The sequence below is a fragment of the Lycium barbarum genome, chromosome 10 (assembly GCF_019175385.1).
Source record: "Lycium barbarum isolate Lr01 chromosome 10, ASM1917538v2, whole genome shotgun sequence".
NCBI classification, from domain to species: Eukaryota; Viridiplantae; Streptophyta; class Magnoliopsida; order Solanales; family Solanaceae; genus Lycium; species Lycium barbarum.
Window position 1 is genome coordinate 122,122,344 of NC_083346.1, and position 20,885 is coordinate 122,143,228.

General features: G+C 33.8%; 1 protein-coding gene across 2 annotated transcripts; it reads right to left on the minus strand.

Annotated features, from left to right (window-relative positions):
- Positions 1-588: 588 nt before the first annotated feature.
- Positions 589-18,570, minus strand: LOC132615069 (insulin-degrading enzyme-like 1, peroxisomal). 2 transcript variants are annotated; one of them, XM_060329622.1, is made up of 26 exons: positions 18,329-18,570; positions 16,150-16,225; positions 15,307-15,374; positions 15,094-15,185; positions 14,936-15,009; positions 14,811-14,854; positions 12,946-12,997; positions 12,207-12,329; positions 11,983-12,095; positions 11,555-11,717; positions 10,768-10,860; positions 10,532-10,617; positions 8,946-9,032; positions 6,991-7,094; positions 6,774-6,876; positions 6,567-6,662; positions 6,066-6,255; positions 5,807-5,868; positions 5,257-5,361; positions 3,807-4,008; positions 2,953-3,161; positions 2,489-2,613; positions 2,056-2,107; positions 1,869-1,955; positions 1,494-1,616; positions 589-1,188 (listed from the first exon to the last, which is right to left on the minus strand). In XM_060329622.1, the coding sequence occupies exons 1-26, from the start codon at positions 18,461-18,463 to the stop codon at positions 937-939; spliced, it is 2,916 nt and encodes a 971-aa protein (XP_060185605.1). In that variant the 5' UTR covers positions 18,464-18,570; the 3' UTR covers positions 589-936. The 2 variants fall into 2 exon arrangements, with proteins under 2 accessions (XP_060185605.1, XP_060185606.1); XM_060329623.1 differs by lacking the exon at positions 18,329-18,570 and adding an exon at positions 16,515-16,520.
- Positions 18,571-20,885: the final 2,315 nt, after the last annotated feature.

Below are 20,885 nucleotides of genomic sequence, written 5' to 3' on the forward strand. Positions count from 1 at the left end.
AGAAAGAGTCAAGAGTGGAATTGATCTAGACTGAACAATTCTTAGATAAATAGCCACAAATATGTCTAAATCAAGGCTTGGAAGGATTGTAATGTGTTAAGAGACTCACGTAGATTGAGCACATAAACTACATTGTTTTTGTCTAGATCAATCCTCACCATTTGAACTAGTTTTCAAGTTGAGTTTGACTAGTTGTTCATTTTTCATAAACAAATAAGTACTTGCTAGTTTCTTTTTCTTTCAAGAAAAAACTTCAACTTCATCCTATATTTTTTCCTCCCTTTTCTGCCTTTCCAACAAGTATCACTTAATAGATGAGAGAGCTAAACGTCACTTCTTTTTTGTGATGACCATGGTATTCAGACCATTCTTGCGCACACTTCGACTAATTTTTCTTTTTTGTGATGACCATGGTATCCAGACCATTCTTGCGCACACTTCGACTAATTTCACGAGATACCTGCTACCTTGTACCAGCACAGGTACCAGTAATTCTATCTACTAAGGTTTAGACAAATGGGAAGAATCACCTGATGAGTTTGCTGCATACGCTAGTAACATCAAGAAATTTTACGTAACAAAACAAACTAAAGTATAATGTAGTTTATTCATCCCATCAAAACATTATGAATGAATAATTTCTCTTTCAGGTCTCATGCATGTGTCTTTATTCTCTTGTGATCCATCATATCCAGCAATCAAAATAGAAATTAATATTACAGTGAATGCATTTACTTGTCCAAATTTCCAAGCAGTCCATCATCAAATCAGTTGAGTAATTCAGCTTACATACTTACCGCGTCCCCTCGAACAACTAACCGATTGACACAACTGAATACGAGAGAGTATTTTGCAGATCGACATCTTCTTTGATGGAATTGCCAACGCAACATATCAACTGCATCTGGTGGTTTCTCGGTCTGCTATGCTTACCTCTTACAATCTCACATGACCAAAGCCTCCTTTGAGTGAACCATAAAGAGGCCGAGATCGTCTAAAGCTAAATATGTCTTCTATTTGAACTGCATTAGGTTCTATCTGCTCATTCTTATGTGCTTGGAATAGAGAAGAATGTGAGCTTCCATAGACTCTGACACTTAACGCCTTCTTCCGAGGTACACCGACCTTTATATATTCATCGAAGAAATCAGTCAGCTCCTTTTGAGTCAGTTGCTTTAGCGCTTCAATCTGTTTCATCAATAACACGAACAACTAATTAGATACTTTCCCCGACGATCCTGGAAATGTTTTCAATTTCTTTCAGCAGTCACAATATATAGCTTTCAGCAACAAATAAGGTGATACTATCATTTAGTTGAAGGCTCTTAATATAGCAAGGCCATATCATTCTTGAATAGATTTGAACTTTGCCTTTTACAGTAGTTGGGTTTCATTTTGTGCAAAAGCAAAAAAACATTAAGAGGTAGTCATTATTTCTTGCACCGGTCATGAAATGAACGTGCTTTTGGACACGAGCGTAACAATTTTCATACCTCACGGTCTCTTCTATCAAACTTGAGGGTCCCATCTGAAATCTCCCTCCAGTAAAATCGAGATTCCTCCCGTAAATTCTTGTGTTTCTCAAGCTTCATATCAATAAGTGCATTCACGTTACTCTGCGCCATAAAGGATAAAAGTTAAGGACAAGAAAGCTATACTGGAAAGTTACCGAAGTATAAATATAGAAAAATTTAACCCAGCATGTATTGCAGTCACGAAAACTTTGCAAAACCTACATTTAATTGATTAATAAGCAACAGAAGCTAGCTCGGTATGCAATCTGGAGTGCTTTATTAAAAAGTAAGGGGGGGATCATCAACAATGAAGTTTTTGGTGATATAAAATTATGATAGCGTTACCAAGCTTACCTTGAATTCATCACTAGTCATCTCATAAAGTTTGCTCTCGAACGTCTTCAGAAACAACTCCACTCTTGAGTCAATGTATTTGGGATCCTGCCAAATTCAGCCAGTAGATTGGTCATAAGCCATACTCAAGAGAAGCAAAAAGCCAATCTCATTTCCTAACAGTATCTATAATAAAAAAAACACTCACCTTTGCGGTTGACTGAATGATAAACTGCACGCCGTGAACACCAGAGTCGCTCCTAGAAAGAGAGTTCAATTAATTTTAGGCGAAAAAGAAACTTTAACGATGAACAGAAAAAAGAAACTTTAACGATGAACAGCCAATAACTTTTTCCTTTTTTTTTTTCTTGGTAAATAACCGTGGTGTCTGGGCCAGCTTGCGCGCACCTCGACTAATTCCACGGGTTACCTGCTACCTCCGACCAACAACAGGTGCAGGTAACTCTGTCCACCAAGGCTAGGACAGATGGGAAGAATCACCTAGTGCTTTTTCTTTGCTGGGATTTGAGCCTGAGACCTCATTGTTCTCAACCGACTTCATTGACCACTAGGCCACACCCTGGGGTGTTGAACAGCCAACAACTTGACGAACAGTATTCAGTAAAAGAAACACTACTTACCTCTGCATGAGCACAGTGATATAACCAAGCTGTTCGACTGATCGAAGCTGGTGGAAGGCTGGCTGCTTTGCTATGAGAGCAAAAAGCTGGAGTTTGACATTCAGCATAAAATCATCCTGATGCACCTGAAAACTCGAGCAAATTTGTTTGAGCAGCAAAAAGCCAGGAAACAGTTGATCACACAATTCACTAAGAATGCTTTAGACTTGCTTCTTCTCATTAGAAAAGAAAATCATATGTCAATAAATCTTGCAGATCAATTGATAAAATGTTTACTGGCTTATCTAGTCAAGGTTCTCGTTCATTACAGGTAGCTACGATCATTAAAATTTTAAATAATGTCAGTCAGAGAACCTCCAAGGTACTCATTTAAGATACCTTTTTACCAATTTTAAAATATTCAAGACAGAAGGAGAGGGAAACTTGCTGTCAATTCCATTTACATTCCGTTAACTTAATATTACCTGGATATAATGAACGAGGGCAGAATTTTCATCATTTGGATTTAGTCCCTCTGCAGCGTAGAAGTAATTTACACCTCTTTCAAGTTTAACCACTCTGTTTGTCAGATGCTGAGATGCAAATAAAGGCTTTGATATTGGCTGCGGACCCGTGAAGAACACTTCCTCAATAAGCTGTATCAAGGACTCTGCTTCAGCTTGTTCAATATTTCCTGAGAAGAGCAGTGAATTTCACAAGTTAAGAGATGCAAAATAAAGAGGTTTTAGCCAAAATTGTCCCTGTTCTATGGGAGTAGGTCTATTTTGGTCCTTCAAATATAACCTTGAGCATCTTTAGTCCCTAAAGTTTGCTAATGTGGAGCACTCTTGTTCCAACTAACAGAATGGACTTAAAAACTAATGGCGACTACCAAAAAACGACTGGAAAAAAAAAAAACCCACCAACTCGGGTTGGTTTGATCCCAAATTTTATTTTTTTAAACAAAATAAAACCAACTGAGCTCGGTCATTTTTTTGGGTGCAAACAACTAGGAAAATAAAAAAGCAACTGAGTTCGATTGGTTCGTCAGTCAGTTTATTCAAAAAGTTTGACCGGAGTTTTGACCAAAAAACCGACCGAGCTCATTTTTTGGTAGTCACTGTTAGTTTTTAAGTCCATTCTATTAGTTGGATCAAAGGTGCTCCACTCCATTCTATTAGTTGGATCAAAGGTGCTCCACTTTAGCAAACTTAAGGGACTAAGGATGCTCAAGGTTATATTTGAAGGACCAAAATAGACCTACTCCCATAGATAAGGGACAATTTTGGCTAAAAACTCCAAAACGAAAATAACATAAATGGTCATTGAGAAAAATTACCCGCTACATAGCACTCCATAAAGGACCTTGCCAGCAAAAGAGGATAGAATTTAACCAGATCATCAACTTTAAGATGTGGAAGAACTTCAAGTTCATCACTCCAAGGCCATGTGTTGTCTTTTAGCAGTATTGAGCAGTAATACATAACTTGCTGATATGGCTGTTGGAACTTGAAATTCTGATATTGCTTTGTGACCAATTCCTATTAACAAAAGGAGATCAACAAGAAACAAGGAGTGGTGCTGATGCTCTTGATTAGAAAATAGAAAGAGAATTAAAAGGAAGAAATAAAGACAAATAGGGGTAGTAAATTCATGAGTAAAGATGGACCATGAACTATAGAAAATCTAAAAGGCTGGCCAACATCTAAACGGACAAACCAACTTTGCAGGTAATGGTGACAGAAACTTCTCACATCCAGATGACCAAAAGTGAACTCAGGCAAACAGGACCACAAAAAAAAAGAAATGTGACCTGCATAATATCCCCTATTTGTTTCTTTTGAATTAACACTGGACGACAGAATCACAAGAAAAATGAATGAACAAAAGAAAGAAAATAATGGAACTACATAGAGAAATTTGTATGTTACTCTTTCAATCCCGATAAGAATGACCAACTTCACTTTTTCGGTTCATCCTGGAAAACTGAACTCTTCCCAAAAATAGCAATATTGCATCTTGCTATTAAAATAGATATATTTTACATTATTTCAAGGTTGAGGTGACATCTTTTTTACTAATTTCTCAACCTTTTTATGTTTATTCAAACTATTATTTTGAAAACTTGTCTAGCAAGTTCAATACAATAATTTATTCTCAAGTTAACAGGTCAAAAGTAAATCATTATTTCTGGGACAGAGAGATCTTAAGAATCAAAGGAGAATACCATGGCTTGGCCATTCAAATATTTAACGAGACTCATGTTCTCGGGAAACTCATTTTAATTATGAAGCTGATTCCGCACCCAAGGTTGTGACCTAGTGGTCAATGAAGAGTCATTAGGAAGAAGATGGTACAATGAAGACAAATGCAAATTGAAACTAAAGGTAGCTGGCAGACATGTTGATGCACACAATAGTACCTAAAACCAGACTAGATAGATGCAAATAGACCAATAAATTTGACAACAAAGTTGCTCTTTAAAATAAGTGAAATTGGGAACTTGAAATGGAGAACTTGGCTATTGATTGCATGAGGAAATGATTCACAGATTTTAGCCGTGAACTTCCTAAAAACTTTGTAGAGAAAATGGATCTCGGTATTTTCTTATAATTTTCCGCTTACAGTATCATAGTTCATCTCGCCAAGATTACAGCATAATAGGATCCCTTATTTTTAAGAACTGCCACAGAGTAACTTTTTTAGCTCGACGAGTTATGCAGATAGAGTATGATGCGTTCTTGGAGAACCTAAAGAGTTGCGTTCAGCGAAAAATTGCTAATGCTCACCTTGATCACAGCGAATCTGTCTGGTTTCACTTCAAATTTTGCGATTTTTCCAACAACTGCTTCCAGTAAGACTCTCAACTTGTCATTATATCCAAACAATGTCAACTGCGGAAAAGAGAGGATAAGCAGGCGAATGAATGAAGGAAAAATAGATAGTCATATTCAGGTCTAACTTTAAGAATTATTAAAACACCGCAGCAAATGCAAGAAGCTCAACAGACATTGAAGTAGCAATATCAGTTCACTTCAAAATGGCATCAAAAGATTAAATATCTTTGGGCCAGCTAAAAGAAGCCTAAGATCATTAACATTAGGACTCAGTATTCAGTACAGAAAAGAACCTACAATCCTTCAATTTTGGATCTGAGATTACCTCCAATACCATATGACATATCAGCATCATTAACCAAGTATGGGTTTAATGGATATAGCGAGTGTTTCATTTGTCCATGGAAGAACTAAACTTGAAAAATTGGGAAGTTACACAACCACAAATAACTAACGCACTTCAAAAGTTCGTAAAGATAGAGACGGGAAGCAAGATGATCACCTGAAAACCATTGTTTGTTTTGCTTATATCATAATAAAGACCAGCAACTTGTGCATTATAAGCTGAAAGATGCAAAAGGAGAGATTTAAAGGTGTTATATCTTAGGGAGGGGAAAAAAAAAGCAATCATTAACATTGCAAATAATATATTGACAATGTGACGAAGTTAATGAATATATGAAAATGAAGAAGTTAAGTCCAGAGTAATAGTAGAACAGTTGCCCGGCAGTGCATAACTAATCAATATCTTGCAGACGTACCGTATTCATTCAAGTAATCCATCAACAGACGTGTAAAAATCTCAGTAAGAACCTTAGCTTCGGGAGAATGTCCACAGTATGGGCAACTAAAATCGATCATAACATAGGCTTTTGGAGATGAAAATGCTGTATCTGGCTTATACCATAACCTTGAATAAGGTGACTTCCGCAGCAGTATTGGAACTTTTGTCTGTTCGACAAGTTACGTATAAGAAAAGCCAAACATCAAAATTATACTCTATATGCGGTGCTTAATTGGGATAATAAAAAACGGGGAAAAAAGCTTTTGGCACCTATCAAAGGTGCCATTAGAATCTTATGGTTTTGCCATGCCATGACAATTCTATAGCTATAAGAAAATGCCATTAAGAGCAAAATGGAAGTTAAATTTAAAGAGTTACCAAATATAGAAAGATATCGTTCTTTTGGGAGAGACTCAAAAGGAAAGAGTTTCACATAAAATGGATCAGATGGAGTAATAAATAAGTTCTACATTAGCACCTTCTCGAAGACAGGCTTAAGTGATAAATCAGTTGGTATGAACACATTGGGAGCAGGGAGATGCAGCTCTTCACTGGGAGCGTGTTCCATCCAGTGCTGCAAAAGTAATTCTTACGTCAGCAAATGTTTAAAGGAAAATATTTTGGTCTCTGCAATTAGACTGTAACAATTGAAAACTTATTTAATGAGAGAGCGTTGCCATCAAACCTGGATAGTGGCACCACTAACTTTCTCCATAGAATATGCAGTTCCGTACCATGGCTCAGTCATGCTAGTATTACCTTCAAATTTTGTCGACTCCCAGAAAATTCTGTTCCGAACCAAATTCATTGAGATGTTTAAATACCTTACATTTTCAGATTTCACCAAAAAAGGGGCAATAATTGGAAGTTGGAACATATATTATGTATAGAGTAGAGCTAACCTGACATTGTCTGGGTTGAGTTCATTCAAGAATGACTGAACAACGCTAGGATTAAACTTTGAAGGCAAAGAGGATGCCACCAACCAATCTTCCGGCGGATAGTGCTGAGAAGTAATGTCACAATTTATCAGATTGTTCAGGTATTAACTTTTTAATGTCAATATTCTACGAAAAGTTCCCAAGTCAAAACTGAAAAACTTAACAACCATTACCTACTGTTATTCAAGTATATATTTGTGCATATAAGTGACACGTGTATATAAAGGTATAAAATTTATGTGCTATGTTCAAGACAGTTCCAATTCAGTCCCAACTCAAACTTATTGAACTTCCAATCTGAAAAAAAGAAAAAACCTTAAACCACAATCCAAAAAGAAACTTGACAATCATTGTCGATCGTTGCCGTATATTTGTGCACATAAATGAAACAGTATATGAAGATAGAACCTATATGATTCAATGATACTCGTAATGCAAAATGAAAATTATTGAACTTCCCCGCATACAAAGACAAAATACCAACTACTCAATCTAGATAAATTCACCTTTTGTTGCTCATAAGTCCATGAAACACGAAAAGTAGATTGGAATTCATTGAAGTTCAAGTTGAAACAAAAGTAAAATCATCTCCTCACTAATAACTTTAGACATATTCACCCTCAATGGCCTCACATGTTCATATAAAGATAAAACATTAGATACTTTTTTTTTTTTGCAACGGTGGTGATGGGGCCACCTTGCCGGCACCTCGACTAATTCCATGGGGTACTTGCTAGCTCACACCAGCACAGGTACCGGGTAACTTTGTCCACCAAGGCTTTGACAAATATGAAGACATCACCAAGTGTTTTTTTGCCTCCACTGGGATTGGAACCTGAGACCTCACTGTTCTCAACACACTTCATTGATAACTAGGCCACACTCTTCGGTGCATTTAGAACCACAATACTATTCAAGCTTGTACTCAAAGAGGCCATACACGATATTTCTAGTAAACCGCTATCAATGCCAAAACTGCCTAATCACAGGGATGAGTTTCCACCTTGCTATGACCAAAACAAAAAAAAATTGATTGGTAACAACTTGTCTAAGAAGACACTGCAAAAGTTTCTACTATGACCCATTTATTCATTGCTAGATTGGTGCATACAGATTATGAGCATCTCTTTGGACCCCACATATGGAAGGCGGCTTCACAATTAAAGGAAACTTGGAAATAGCACCAGAATTTTGTGCTTAGCCGCACAAAATCAAATGAATATGGAAATGTCCAATGAGAACAAGCTAGTCGGATCAACTGCGAACTGACAAACCTGTCTTTCGGAATGGAGACCCTCACTCGATCTCCTTATTCCCCGACAAAAGGTTATCCATTGTAAATATTGGGTACAAAAGGTTTGGCACACAGGTCAAGTTAACATATCCGATAGGGTCTGTGTTGCTCACCTCATGAGCTAACTTCTGGGGTTGAGTTAGTCCAAAGTCCATTCTTTATCATGGTATTAAAGTCAGGCTCATTCCAATTCTTGGTTTGTCTGATGTTGAGCCCCTACATTGTCCACGCTCCAGTTGGCAGACCTGGGCGTGCGGGAAGTGTTACGTTGTCCCACATTGATTGTGGAATGTGTAATTGGATTTTGGACTCTCCATATAGTCTTGAAAAATCCTCATCTAATACGCTAGCCGGGGTTAGAGTTAGGCCAAAGGTTCATTTGTTACCAGTCTGCCTTTGGCTATAAAGCATTAATTACTCCAGGAAACCATCAAAAAGTAACTCTAACTGCCAATTGGATGTAAAATCTAATCCACAATAAATCAACCAATTCAAATATGGAAAAGCACATTAAAATATATGGGAATTTTCCCTGATCAAAAAATATATCGTATCAATCGAGTCATCTACTTCTGTAGATAAATTAATTCATATAAAAATAGGAACAGATGTTAGAAAATACCTGCATATTCATTGCAATATTAACCACGTAATCACTTGGTCGAATCTTGTCTTGATAATGGAAGCCAGTCTCACAAATAGCTGAAAGCTTAATAGACAAAATTTAACGCAAAATAAAAAAATTAGAATAAATTATAAAAGATAAGAAGGAAGTAAGATCATTAAGAGCAAAAATGCCTAAGAGACAACAACAAAAAAGATGTCCAGGTCAAAACCTGGTTATATTATGTGCCAAGATTAACAAAGGAAATATACAAAAGCAAGATTGAGAAGACATGATTGTGTTAGAGAGCTAAAACTCTAATATTTGTGTCAATCATTGGCGTATTCAATGTATCGTGCTAAAATGGGTAAACAAACAAGGAGAACAATGCTGGATGATCGACCCTAACCTTATTGATAACATGCAGTATAGTGCACATGTAATGTGACAGTATTCTTTTGTGGGACCAACCCACTATGACCTTTTAGAATCAGAAGCTCTTCCTTCTCTTCAGAAATCCAACTAAGAAAAATCTGGTTTTACTTCTACACTAGAACCGTGAAAATTTTAAGAACTTTGAATGAACTTAAAGATAGTAAGGATGAGATCCTACAGAGATGTGGTGGCATGGCCTACGCTCACATTAGATGGCAGGTACAAAGTCAAAAATATGAGCTGGGAGTTCATATTTTCTGTTTCTAGCAAAAAATAGAGAGGCATAGTGCTGTTTTAGGGACCTCCTGGCTGTGCGAGTTGACCAATCAGTAGAGACACTAGAAATGGTGGCTACATGGGCAAAGAAGATATCAAAGGCTACAGCCAGTGGTAAAACATCTTTGCTTCAGAGATGCTAGGTTACTTTTTCGATTTCCATCCATGGCCAAAGTCAAAGAGTCCCAATCTTGTAGATTTCTCCTAAAGCTAAGATCCCAAATTACTTTCCCTCATGCACCCTTCGAATTTGTTGGACTGTTAACTCAGTCTGGTTTGAAACTCTGAACACATTAGGAAATGATACACTGAAGGTACCATCCCCACACAACTTACAACAACAACATACCCAGTGTAGTCCCACAAGTGGGGTCTAGGGAGGGTAGGGTGTACGCAGACTTTACCCCTACCTTTGTGGGGTAGAGAGGTTGTTTCTGATAGACCCCGACTCGAAAGAAAAGAAAAAAGGATTCTTCTCCCATCCCCAACCCTAAAAGTAATGTGACCACTTAAGTCTTCCTTCACGATACTCACATACTGCACCCAATGGGATTATGATAGATCTAGTCCTCCACACCCTATCATAGTACCATTCTCCTCTACGCTATTCCCACCATAAAGCATGTTCCTCCACTCCAAATCTCTATAATCATTTCCGTACACAACTTCAAGTATTCTTCTAATGATTTCACAACTAATAAACCGAAAAAGAATTTCTTTTTTTTTTTGGTCAAACTAAAGATTCTTATACACTAAATTTATGTAAGATTAAACTTATTCATCAAATCCTCCATTAGAATACACATCGTGCGATAGATGCAAATGACATATAATGCAAGTCATGAAAAATTAGTGGCATTAACCGGCATGCATGAGGATGCAACTGATCATACCTCTTCAAATATCCATTTGGAGGCACCAGCTTGTTGTAGGAGATGAATATATTTGAATAGCAGACCCATAATGTGTTCAAAATGCTCTGGAAATAAACAATGGACATAAACATCAATATCCCATATAAAGTTTAGGATAGTTCCCACCTTTAGCTTCATCCAGGAAGAACTACTGTTAGTGGAAGGGAAAATCGGGGCTTGGTAACATATTAACGTTTAACACAGAAAACAAGTACCTTGACCAGCATCAGTCAAATCAATATTCACTTTAAAGAAAGAGAACTCATCAGTGCAGTCTGATTCACCAGCAGATAAACTTGTAGCCCATCCTGTAACAACCAAATAAAAGTACCTTTCTGAATATTAAAATAATTTGAGAACAGCACTTCCAGGTACTTGAAGAACTATAATATCATTAACAAGGATAACATGTAATGAGCCCCAAAAAATGACTGAAGTCACAAAATAGTATGGCATTTTAGCATCTTAACAAACACATTGATTTCATCCTTCAGGTATGTGTGAAACCGCATCTCATCATTCATAGATCAGATAAAAATGATTCCCGTTAACTATTTTACACGTTTCTCTCACAATTGTCCTAAATTAAATAGTTGGTTCTAGTAAGAAAATATGAGGGCCTTAACATTGACTTCAAGCATGTAGGTACACATATAGCAACTACTATGTCAGCAACTCAAGTATGAGGCAAGTTATAAGCGTATAAGTTGTCTTCATGTTTGCAAAGGGGCAGATGAGCCTATATACTTATTATCATATTAGAAGTTACTAATGTAAGCATTTTTTTGGACAGAAGAGAGTACGCCTCAGATGTGCTTTTCCAGAGTATCCTAATATTTCGAACATGTTTTACGTCAAGAAAGGATGCGACAAGTTTATACAGATAATATTCCATATCTCTTTCCAGATTATAAGAATGGGGAAGGATGAGTTGAAGCCAGGAAATGAATGAGGTATGGATAAGGCAGAGAAAGGGCATAAAAAAATTTAATCAAAACTCACCCAACTTTTTCAATACATAAAACAGTGATCCTTCTCCTTCATGGCCAATCAAGTGTCCCAGGTACCTACAAGGACCTTCCTTGTAGTGGTGTATGCCTGGGGTTATAGGCCATATGATTTTCAACTTGTGACCTTGTTTTACTGGAACGGCTCGAACAAGAATCTGGGAAAAATACATAACCAATAGAAATATTAAATGGACAGTAAAATAATAAATTCAGTTTGATGATAAAACTGTAGAACAAGTGGACTATATGGAGAGAACAGAAGAGCTCATGAAGTAATTGAGAATCACTGAACAAGTAGAGGCATCATGAACGGATCACTTGTCGAAATTCAACAGCTAAACTGAAAGAAGTTTGTTCGAATACAGTTCATCACCAAAAGAAAAAAGAAAGGTGACACATATATGCTTTATTACTTGATACCTGGAGATGTTCCGCGGTGCAAGGCTGACCAGTAAAACGAATTTGATTACGATCTATGTTTGGGATGTCCTGGAATTTACTCCGCACTAACTGCTCGGCTTTATCAAGACTATCTGCATTATAATTATAGAGGCAGCTGTTTGTTAATTTGGGCTACCAGCAATATATTTGCAATAATTATCCATACCTTCTCTTTTATAATGGTTCAAAAAAATTATCCATACCTTTTGAATACACGACCAAGTGCATGAGATTGGCTGAATAGTTTTCTGAATAAAATTTGAGAAGTTCCAGTCTTGTATCTATGCCTCTTTCTTTTGGCTTCACCTCTAATGTATCCCAGCTGCCTACGCACATGATGAGTGGTGTGATCATTTCTTTTCTTGGGATAAGTAAAACTATAATACGGTCATTGTTCGATGTCAGCAAGTAATAACGTTGCAGTACAGATATAACAAACAAAAAAGTAAAAAATCTTTTGTTCTTTCCTCCATCTTAGAGAAAATAACTGCAGGGTTTATTTCATGAAGGAGATACTTTCTGACAGGATTTTGTTCACTGTATAGTAAACTAGAGCCTGTTTGGATGGGCTTAAAAAAAACAGCTTATAAGCCAAAAAAAAAAATAAGTTGATGTAGTCCAACTTATTTTTTTTGACTTACAGCTTATAAGCTGCTTTAGATAAGTTAAGCCAAACAAACCCAATTAATTTTTTGGGCTTATTTTGAGCACAAAATGGCTTTAAGCTGGCCAGCCAAACACTCAAAAAAGCTGAAAACAGCTTATAGGCAACTTATAAGCCAATCCAAACGGGCTCCTAGTCATATTTCTACATGTACCATAGTAGACAATCAAAAAGCAGACATAGAACAATTAAAGCCCTGATATAATAATACAAAACACATGACAAGGTCAAAGCCATAATAGAATCCAAGGATATGCATCATCGAAATCTGTGCAAACCTGTGCTGAACTTATGGTATGGATGATTTTTCACGCTTAGATGTTTTTGAAGCTGCACAGAATAGCATTTGGAAGTTAAAACCTCTTCACCAAAGACAACATTTGCAAAAGAAATAATCCAGACAACCTTGACATCATGAGACTTTTGATCTTATTTTTGATAATTTTATTGTACAGCAGCAGTAAGATAGTGCTTACAAAATTACAATATAACTAGACTGACTCCTATTACAACTGCAGGGAGTCAATCATATCCAAAATGTCATATACATGTCAATAGGATTTAGCCTACACCAAAAACAGTGTTATTAAAAGCGAAAAGCGCAAAAAAGCTCTAAGGTCAGCTGGGGCTTTAAGCGCAAAGCGCAAGTGTGGGCTTTAATGAAAAAGGCGCAATGGTGAAAAAATACAAATATATATATATATGTTTAGTCCAAGACTAATAATAATAAGCATGAACAACAAATATATGGAGAAAGAAATTGTAAAAACATTACGATAAAGTGAAATATCAATCATCTAGTGTCAGCTCTTCAAGAGAGGCTAATTGTCAAGGAAAAGTATGTCTTAGAGCCTTGTTGATGACACTGAAGCGCAAATAAAGCGAGGCGATGTTTGAGCCTCGCTTCAAGGAACACTGACCAAAAATAGAGATTTTGAAGATATCTGTACTTAACAGGGGTTATATGATCCTCTACTCCATCAAAACACCTAGAATCCTATTAATCCATATTAGTCCATACTGAAAAAAGAAAAAAGGAAAAAAGAAAAAAAAAAAAGGTCCATAATGCAAAGCGGGACTGTTCTCTAGACAAATCTCTTGTCTTCTTTATCCTTTTAGCTCTGCCAGCTGCATATTGCTTCTTTTAAGCTCCCCGGAACAGTCCATCGTAAACCAAACAAATTCATAAACATAATCTAACACTTCCAAGTCAGGTAACAATATAGAAAAAGGTGGTTCACTGATTCTGCTGAAGATCTACAGAAATAACACCTGTTACATACCGTACTCTCTTCTCTGTAAATTATCTTGAGCTAGCCATGCATTTGTAATGCTGTCCACCCAAAACCATAGCGGTTTGGAGGGGCTTCTGTTCTCCATATTACTCCTTCTGTTTAAGTTTGTTTGTCTTAATTTCCTTTTAGTCTGTTTCAAAAAAGAATGTCACTTTTCTAATCTGGCAACTCTTTAATTTCAAAATCCCACATGGCACAAGATTAAAGTGCATCTTGGTACATTATACATATCTTTAGTATAAGACCACAAGATTCAAAAGCCTTCTTTACTCTCTTAAACTCTGTGCCCAGTCAAACTAAGACACATAAAAAGAAACATAGGGATTATTTTCCAAGAGCACAGTGGTTCATCAAAGAGTTTTAAGCTTCCAACAAATAACAAGATTTAACAGAGAATCGTCCATCTGCCTTGGATGTCCAACGCAAAGAATTTGACATGTTATCCTGTAACATTACTGTTTGCAACTTGTCAAATAACAGAATAACTTATCTATTTTCCAATTGAAAAAATTCCTTCTGAATTGCATATTCCACCCACCCTCGCATTCTTTTTTGCACATTGTTGAATAAATCAGGGTAAATCTCCTTCAATGCATAGTTTTCCAGCCATTTGGAGGGTAAACACGCTCCCTACCAAATGCAACTCAGTCCCAGGGCTCGGACATGGGACCTCTGGTTAAGGATGAAGGACTACTTACCACTACACCACATACAATAAAACAAAAAACTAAGGGAAAAAAACTCTTCCCAGAACCACTATCCCTCTTGAATCACTTTCTTTTTCATTTTATTTAGTCAGCAAATGGGATGGGGTTCTCCAACAACAAAAGGAGATAAAAGTCAAATACCTGGTTCATTCTCCAAGGATCGGAGAGTAGATTCTTCTGGTGTTCTGCATGGGGTAAAAGAGACATAAGACAATGCAATTACTAAGAACATCTAGCAAATCAAATAAAAACACAGCGGTACTAACCAGAATCAACAGCTTTAATTTCTCGAGTGGTAGCATCCGCTGACATCAATGGTTTGATAAAGAACTGGGCAAATCTGGAAAAGTAAACCGAAAAAACCAGCCGTGGAATTTAGAAAATATTAAACATGATACTTAGACACAGAAATTAAATAATTTACCTGTCCAATGCTTCTTCGAAACCGTCAGCATTTACTTCAAAATAGTAGTTCGTATCCTCAGAAGATGTAAAAGCATTTGTACTACCTCCATTCTAATCAAGAGACAAAAAAGGTACTTGTAAAATACGACTATTTTGTTGAATAAATAGGAAAATCAGGAATCTACAAAAGCAATAAGAAACTTATAGAAACAATGAATTAAAGCGTTGTTACCTCCGTGATGTACTTTGAATAACTATCCTCTACAGGATACTTCTCACTTGCATAAAACAACATATGCTCTGGCATATAACACAAAAAAGACCAAATGGAAAAGTAGAAAAGACATGTTAGACAACAAAATATGCTAGGAAAGCAACAGAAACCGCTAACGAGAGACTTAGCGGTAAGAGTTGCACGCTAGCGCACCCTTCGCAGTTTTTAAAGCCAATAGAAAAAGGTTTTAGAGCTTGCTAGTTCTCTACTAAATATCTATAAATATTTGACTGTAAACCCAGTTATTATTGTAGTATTAACTTGAGTTCACTATAGGAACCCATAAACTTCAAACCTTGGATCCACCCCCGTTTATAACACATGGCTAATCCACCGACAACCATCAGTATTTTGCAATAGCACTTTCTAATACTGTTTCATTGCATCTCAACTATTTTTCATTGGGAACATAATCTTCTACAACCTAAATTTAGCATTTCTATAATTCCCAAACCTTTTTTTGAACAAAATGCATACTTTTTTTTATGACATGGGAACCCGCAGCCGCTGCCCTTAGGGTGCGCACAGGGTAAACCCAGCTCCTGTGTAATAGCTCGCAAACCAACAAAATACATACTCTAGTAATATTGAACCATGAAACTGACACAAAAATAGAAATTGATATTCAAGCTCTGGTTTCTATCCTCAGCCAAGTCAAACAATATTGTTGTTAGCATAACAATCTCGAATAAAATTCAAATCAAATCACAGTAAAATAACTCTTTTAACTGAAAATTAAGGCTAAAAGAGTGAACCTTTTTGCAACGAAATAAAAAAATAAAGAGAGAGTAATAATCATACCAAGAAAATGGGCAAGGCCTTCAAGTCCATCAGGATCACTAAAAGCACCAACACACACATTCATTGAAGCTGCACACTGATTCAAATACACCCAAATAAACAATAAATGATGAATTAATTCACTTTTAGTGAAACCAAATACTAATTCAAGGTAAAACCATATAAGAACAAATCAAAAAACACAGAAATACACAAAATAAATAAATAAAAGCAATAAACATTATCGGTTTCTTAAAATACCCAAAACAAAAAGAGATAGAATTGATTCATTTTCAATGAAACCAAATAATTTAAAGTACACCATTTACAAAGAATTCAAGTAACATAGAAAAATACAACATAGTAAATGAATCAAAGTTACAAACTTTATCAGTTTCTTCAAAAATACCCAAAAAAAAAAAAAGTTGAGATTAATTCATTTTTATACAAAGAATTCAACTAACATAGAAAAATACAACATAAATTAATCAAAGTTACAAACTTTATCAGTTTCTTCAAATGCCCAAAACAAAAAACATTGAAACTGATTCATTTTTAATGAAACTAGATAATTTAAAGTAAACCCATATACAATAAATTCAAGTAACATAGAAAGATACAAAAATAAATAAATAAAAGTTACAAACTTTATCAGTTTCTAGGTAAGGAAGTAAACCCATATACAATAAATTCAAGTAACATAAAAAGATACAAAAATAAATAAATAAAAGTTACAAACTTTATCAGTTTCTAGGTAAGGATTTCAAGATTCATTTTTAATGAAACAAATACTAACTAAACTAACTCCACATAAAAATAATTCAAAAAAAAAAAACATAAAAAAACATAACATAAATGAATAAAAAGTTACAAACTTTATCAGTTTCTTCAAATACCCAAAACAAGAAAAACACAAATAAATAAAATCAAACTAACCCCATATAAATAAAATAAAAGAAAAAACATAGAGAAACACAAAATAAATTAATAAAAAGTTATAAACTTTATTTTCTGGGTAAGGATTTCAAGATTCATTTTTAATGAAAACAAATACTAATTTAAACTAACCCCACATAATAATAATTCAATAAACATAGTAAAATACAAACTACATGAATAAAAAGATACAAACTTTTTCAGTTTCTGGGTAAGGATTTCAAGATTCATTTTTAATGAAAACAAATACTAATATAAACTAACCCCACATAAAAAAAAAAATCCAATAAACATAGGAAAATACTACATAAATGAAATAAAAATTTACAAACTTTATCAATTTCTGGGTAAAGATTTCAAGATTCATTTTTAATGAAAACAAATACTAATTTAAACTAACCCCACATAATAATAATTCAATAAACATAGTAAAATACAAACTACATGAATAAAAAGATACAAACTTTTTCAGTTTCTGGGTAAGGATTTCAAGATTCATTTTTAATGAAAACAAATACTAATATAAACTAACCCCACATAAAAAAAAAAATCCAATAAACATAGGAAAATACTTACATAAATGAAATAAAAATTTACAAACTTTATCAATTTCTGGGTAAAGATTTCAAGATTCATTTTTAATGAAAACAAATACTAATTTAAACTAACCCCACATAATAATAATTCAATAAACATAGAAAAACACAAAATAAATGAATAAAAAGTTACAAACTTTATCAGGTTCTGGGTAAGGATTTCAAGATTCATTTTTAATGAAAACAAATACTAATATAAACTAACCCCACATAAAAAAAAAATCCAATAAACATAGGAAAATACTACATAAATGAAATAAAAATTTACAAACTTTATCAGTTTCTGGGTAAAGATTTCAAGATTCATTTTTAATGAAAACAAATACTAATTTAAACTAACCCCACATAATAATAATTCAATAAACATAGAAAAACACAAAATAAATGAATAAAAAGTTACAAACTTTATCAGGTTCTCGGTAAGGATTTCAAGATTCATTTTTAATAAAAACAAATACTAATTTAAAGTAACCCCACATAAAAAAATCCAATAAACATAGAAAAACACAAAATAAATGAATAAAAAGTTACAAACTTTATCAGGTTCTGGGTAAGGATTTCAAGATTCATTTTTAATGAAAACAAATACTAATTTAAAGTAACCCCACATAAAAAAAATCCAATAAGCATAGTAAAATACAAAATTAAATGAATATAAAGTTACAAACTTTATCAGTTTCAGGGTCACTGATGAGAAGAACTTCAAGATTATTTTGAAGAACAATTCTTCTATAATGCCTTTTGTCAATTCTAGGCTTCAATATCTCTACTCCCATATTTTCTTCATTTTTACCAACTGCCATTTTTCTGATTTGCTGAAAGAAAGAGATTTAATTTTTTTCTCAAGGACTCTGATGACTGAACTTATATGGAGTTCTTTTTTTTGCTTAAATATATAGAGTCTTCTTTTTTTTGCTTAGATATATAGAGTCTTCTTTTTCTTTTTCTTTTTTGTTGCTTAAATATATAGAGCCTTCTTTTCTTTTTTTTTTTTTTTTGCCTAAATATATAGGGTCTTCTTTTTTTTGTTTGCTTAAATATATAGTCTTTTTTTTCTGCTTAAATGTATAGTCTTTTTTTTTTTTTTTTGCTTAAATATATAGAGTCTTCTTTTTTCTTTTCTTTTTTTGCTTGAATATATAGAGTCATCTTTTGCTTAAATATACTAGTTATGTGAGGCCTAAAATTAGATATTTTAATAAAAGAAATATAATTTGTGTCAGTACAAGTGTACAACAACAACAACCATATACCCATTGTAGTCCCACAAGTGGGTAATTACGTAGTAATAATTAAACTTTATATAAGTATATTTTCAATATATGAAAGCAAAACTTTCATTCCACTCCGGGCCCAAACTCAAGATATAAAAGTAGATATTTTAATAAAGAAATATAATTTGTGTTAGTACAAGTGTACAACAACAACAACAACTATATACCCATTGTAGTCCCACAAGTGGGTAATTACGCAGGAATACCTAAATTTCATATAAGTATATTTTCAATATATGAAAGCAAAACTTTCATTTCACTCTTTTAATATTTTAACTTTCATTTTGATGAAATTATTTACTTCAAATCAAATGTGAGGCCAAAATTTGATATTTATAAGTTATGTATCCTAATTTTCTGAAGTTATTTAGTACTAAATAAATAATCTATACATAGTTAATGAACTTTTAAGACAAATACATAATTTAACTTGTGCAGCGGATGGAGCTGCTCCTCCCTTAATTATGGATTAGGGGTTCGAACATGGATATGGAAAAAATCTTTGAAGGAAGCGCTTCCCCTGAATGGGCATGATACAGTGCGAATTATCTGGATTAATTGGGCTCAAATGTGGATATCGAGCACCAAACAAAAAATCAAAGAACATGAAAAATGAGGTAGGAAATTTGATAGCTTTTAAAAAGTAGACCTTAAAAACAAAAAACAAAAATTTGACTTAAATAAATAAGATTAGGACATGAAAGTAATTAATTAAAAAGTTTTAAAAATTTTGAAAATTCTTGTGAGGATTACAAAAGTCCCTAAGTTTGCCCTTATATATAATAGCAATTAATTATGGGTTAGAGGTTCGAACATGGATATGGAAAAAATCTTTAGAGGGAACGCTTACCCCGAATGAGCGTGATACAATGCGAATTATCTGGATTAATTGGGCTTAAATGCGAATAACAAGCACCAAACAGAAAACTAAAGAACATGAAAAATGGGGTAGGAGATTCGATAGATTTTGAAAAGTAGACCTTAAAAACAAAAATAAAATAAAATTTGACTTAAATAAATAAGATTAGGACCTAAAAGTAATTAATTAAAAAGTTTTAAAAAAAAATTGAAAATTTTTGTGAGGACTACAAAAGTCCTTAAGTTTACCCTTATATATATTAGTAATAGAGTCTTTCTTTTTCTTTTTCTTTTTTGCTTAAATAGATAGAGTCTTTTTTTTTTTGTTTGTTTGCTTAAATATATAGGGTCTTCTTTTTTTTTTTTTTTGCTTAAATCTATTGTCTTTTTTTTTTTTGGGCTCAAATATATAGTCTCTTTTTTTTATTGCTTAAATATATAGAGTCTTCTTTTTTTTTTTTTTTTGCTTAGATATACTCTCTTTGGTTTTTTGCTTAAATATATAGTCTTTTTTTTTTTGCTTAAATATAGAGCCTTTTTTTTTTCTTGCTTAACTATATAGTGTCTTTTTGTTTTTTTTGCTTAAGTAGGCGTTTGGCCATGAAAATCAAATATTTTTCACTTTATTTGGAATTTTCAAGTTGGAGTTGTGTTCGGTTTTAGTTTTTGCAAATTTTATTTGGTTGTTTGAATTTACTGAAGTGAAAACATGATTTTAGGTGTTTTTCAAATTCCTAAAACAACTTTAAGTTGTATTTAAAAAATTTCATAGCCAAATGCTGATTTTCGAATAAAGTGGAAAAAAAAATCGGGAAAAAGTGAAAAATTCTCATGGCCAAATGGGTCCTAAATTTATATAAAGTCTTTTTTTTTTTTGGCTTAAATATGTCGAGTCTCTTTTTTTTGCTTAAATATATAGAGTTTTTTTTTTTTTGTTTTTTTGCTTAAATATATGGAGTCTTTTTTTTTCTGTTTAATTATATAGAGTCTTTGTTTGTTTTGCTTGAATATATAGAGTCTTTTTCTGTTTTTTTTTCTTGCTTAAATATATAGTCTTTTTTTTTTTTTTTTTGCTTAAATATATAGTCTTTTT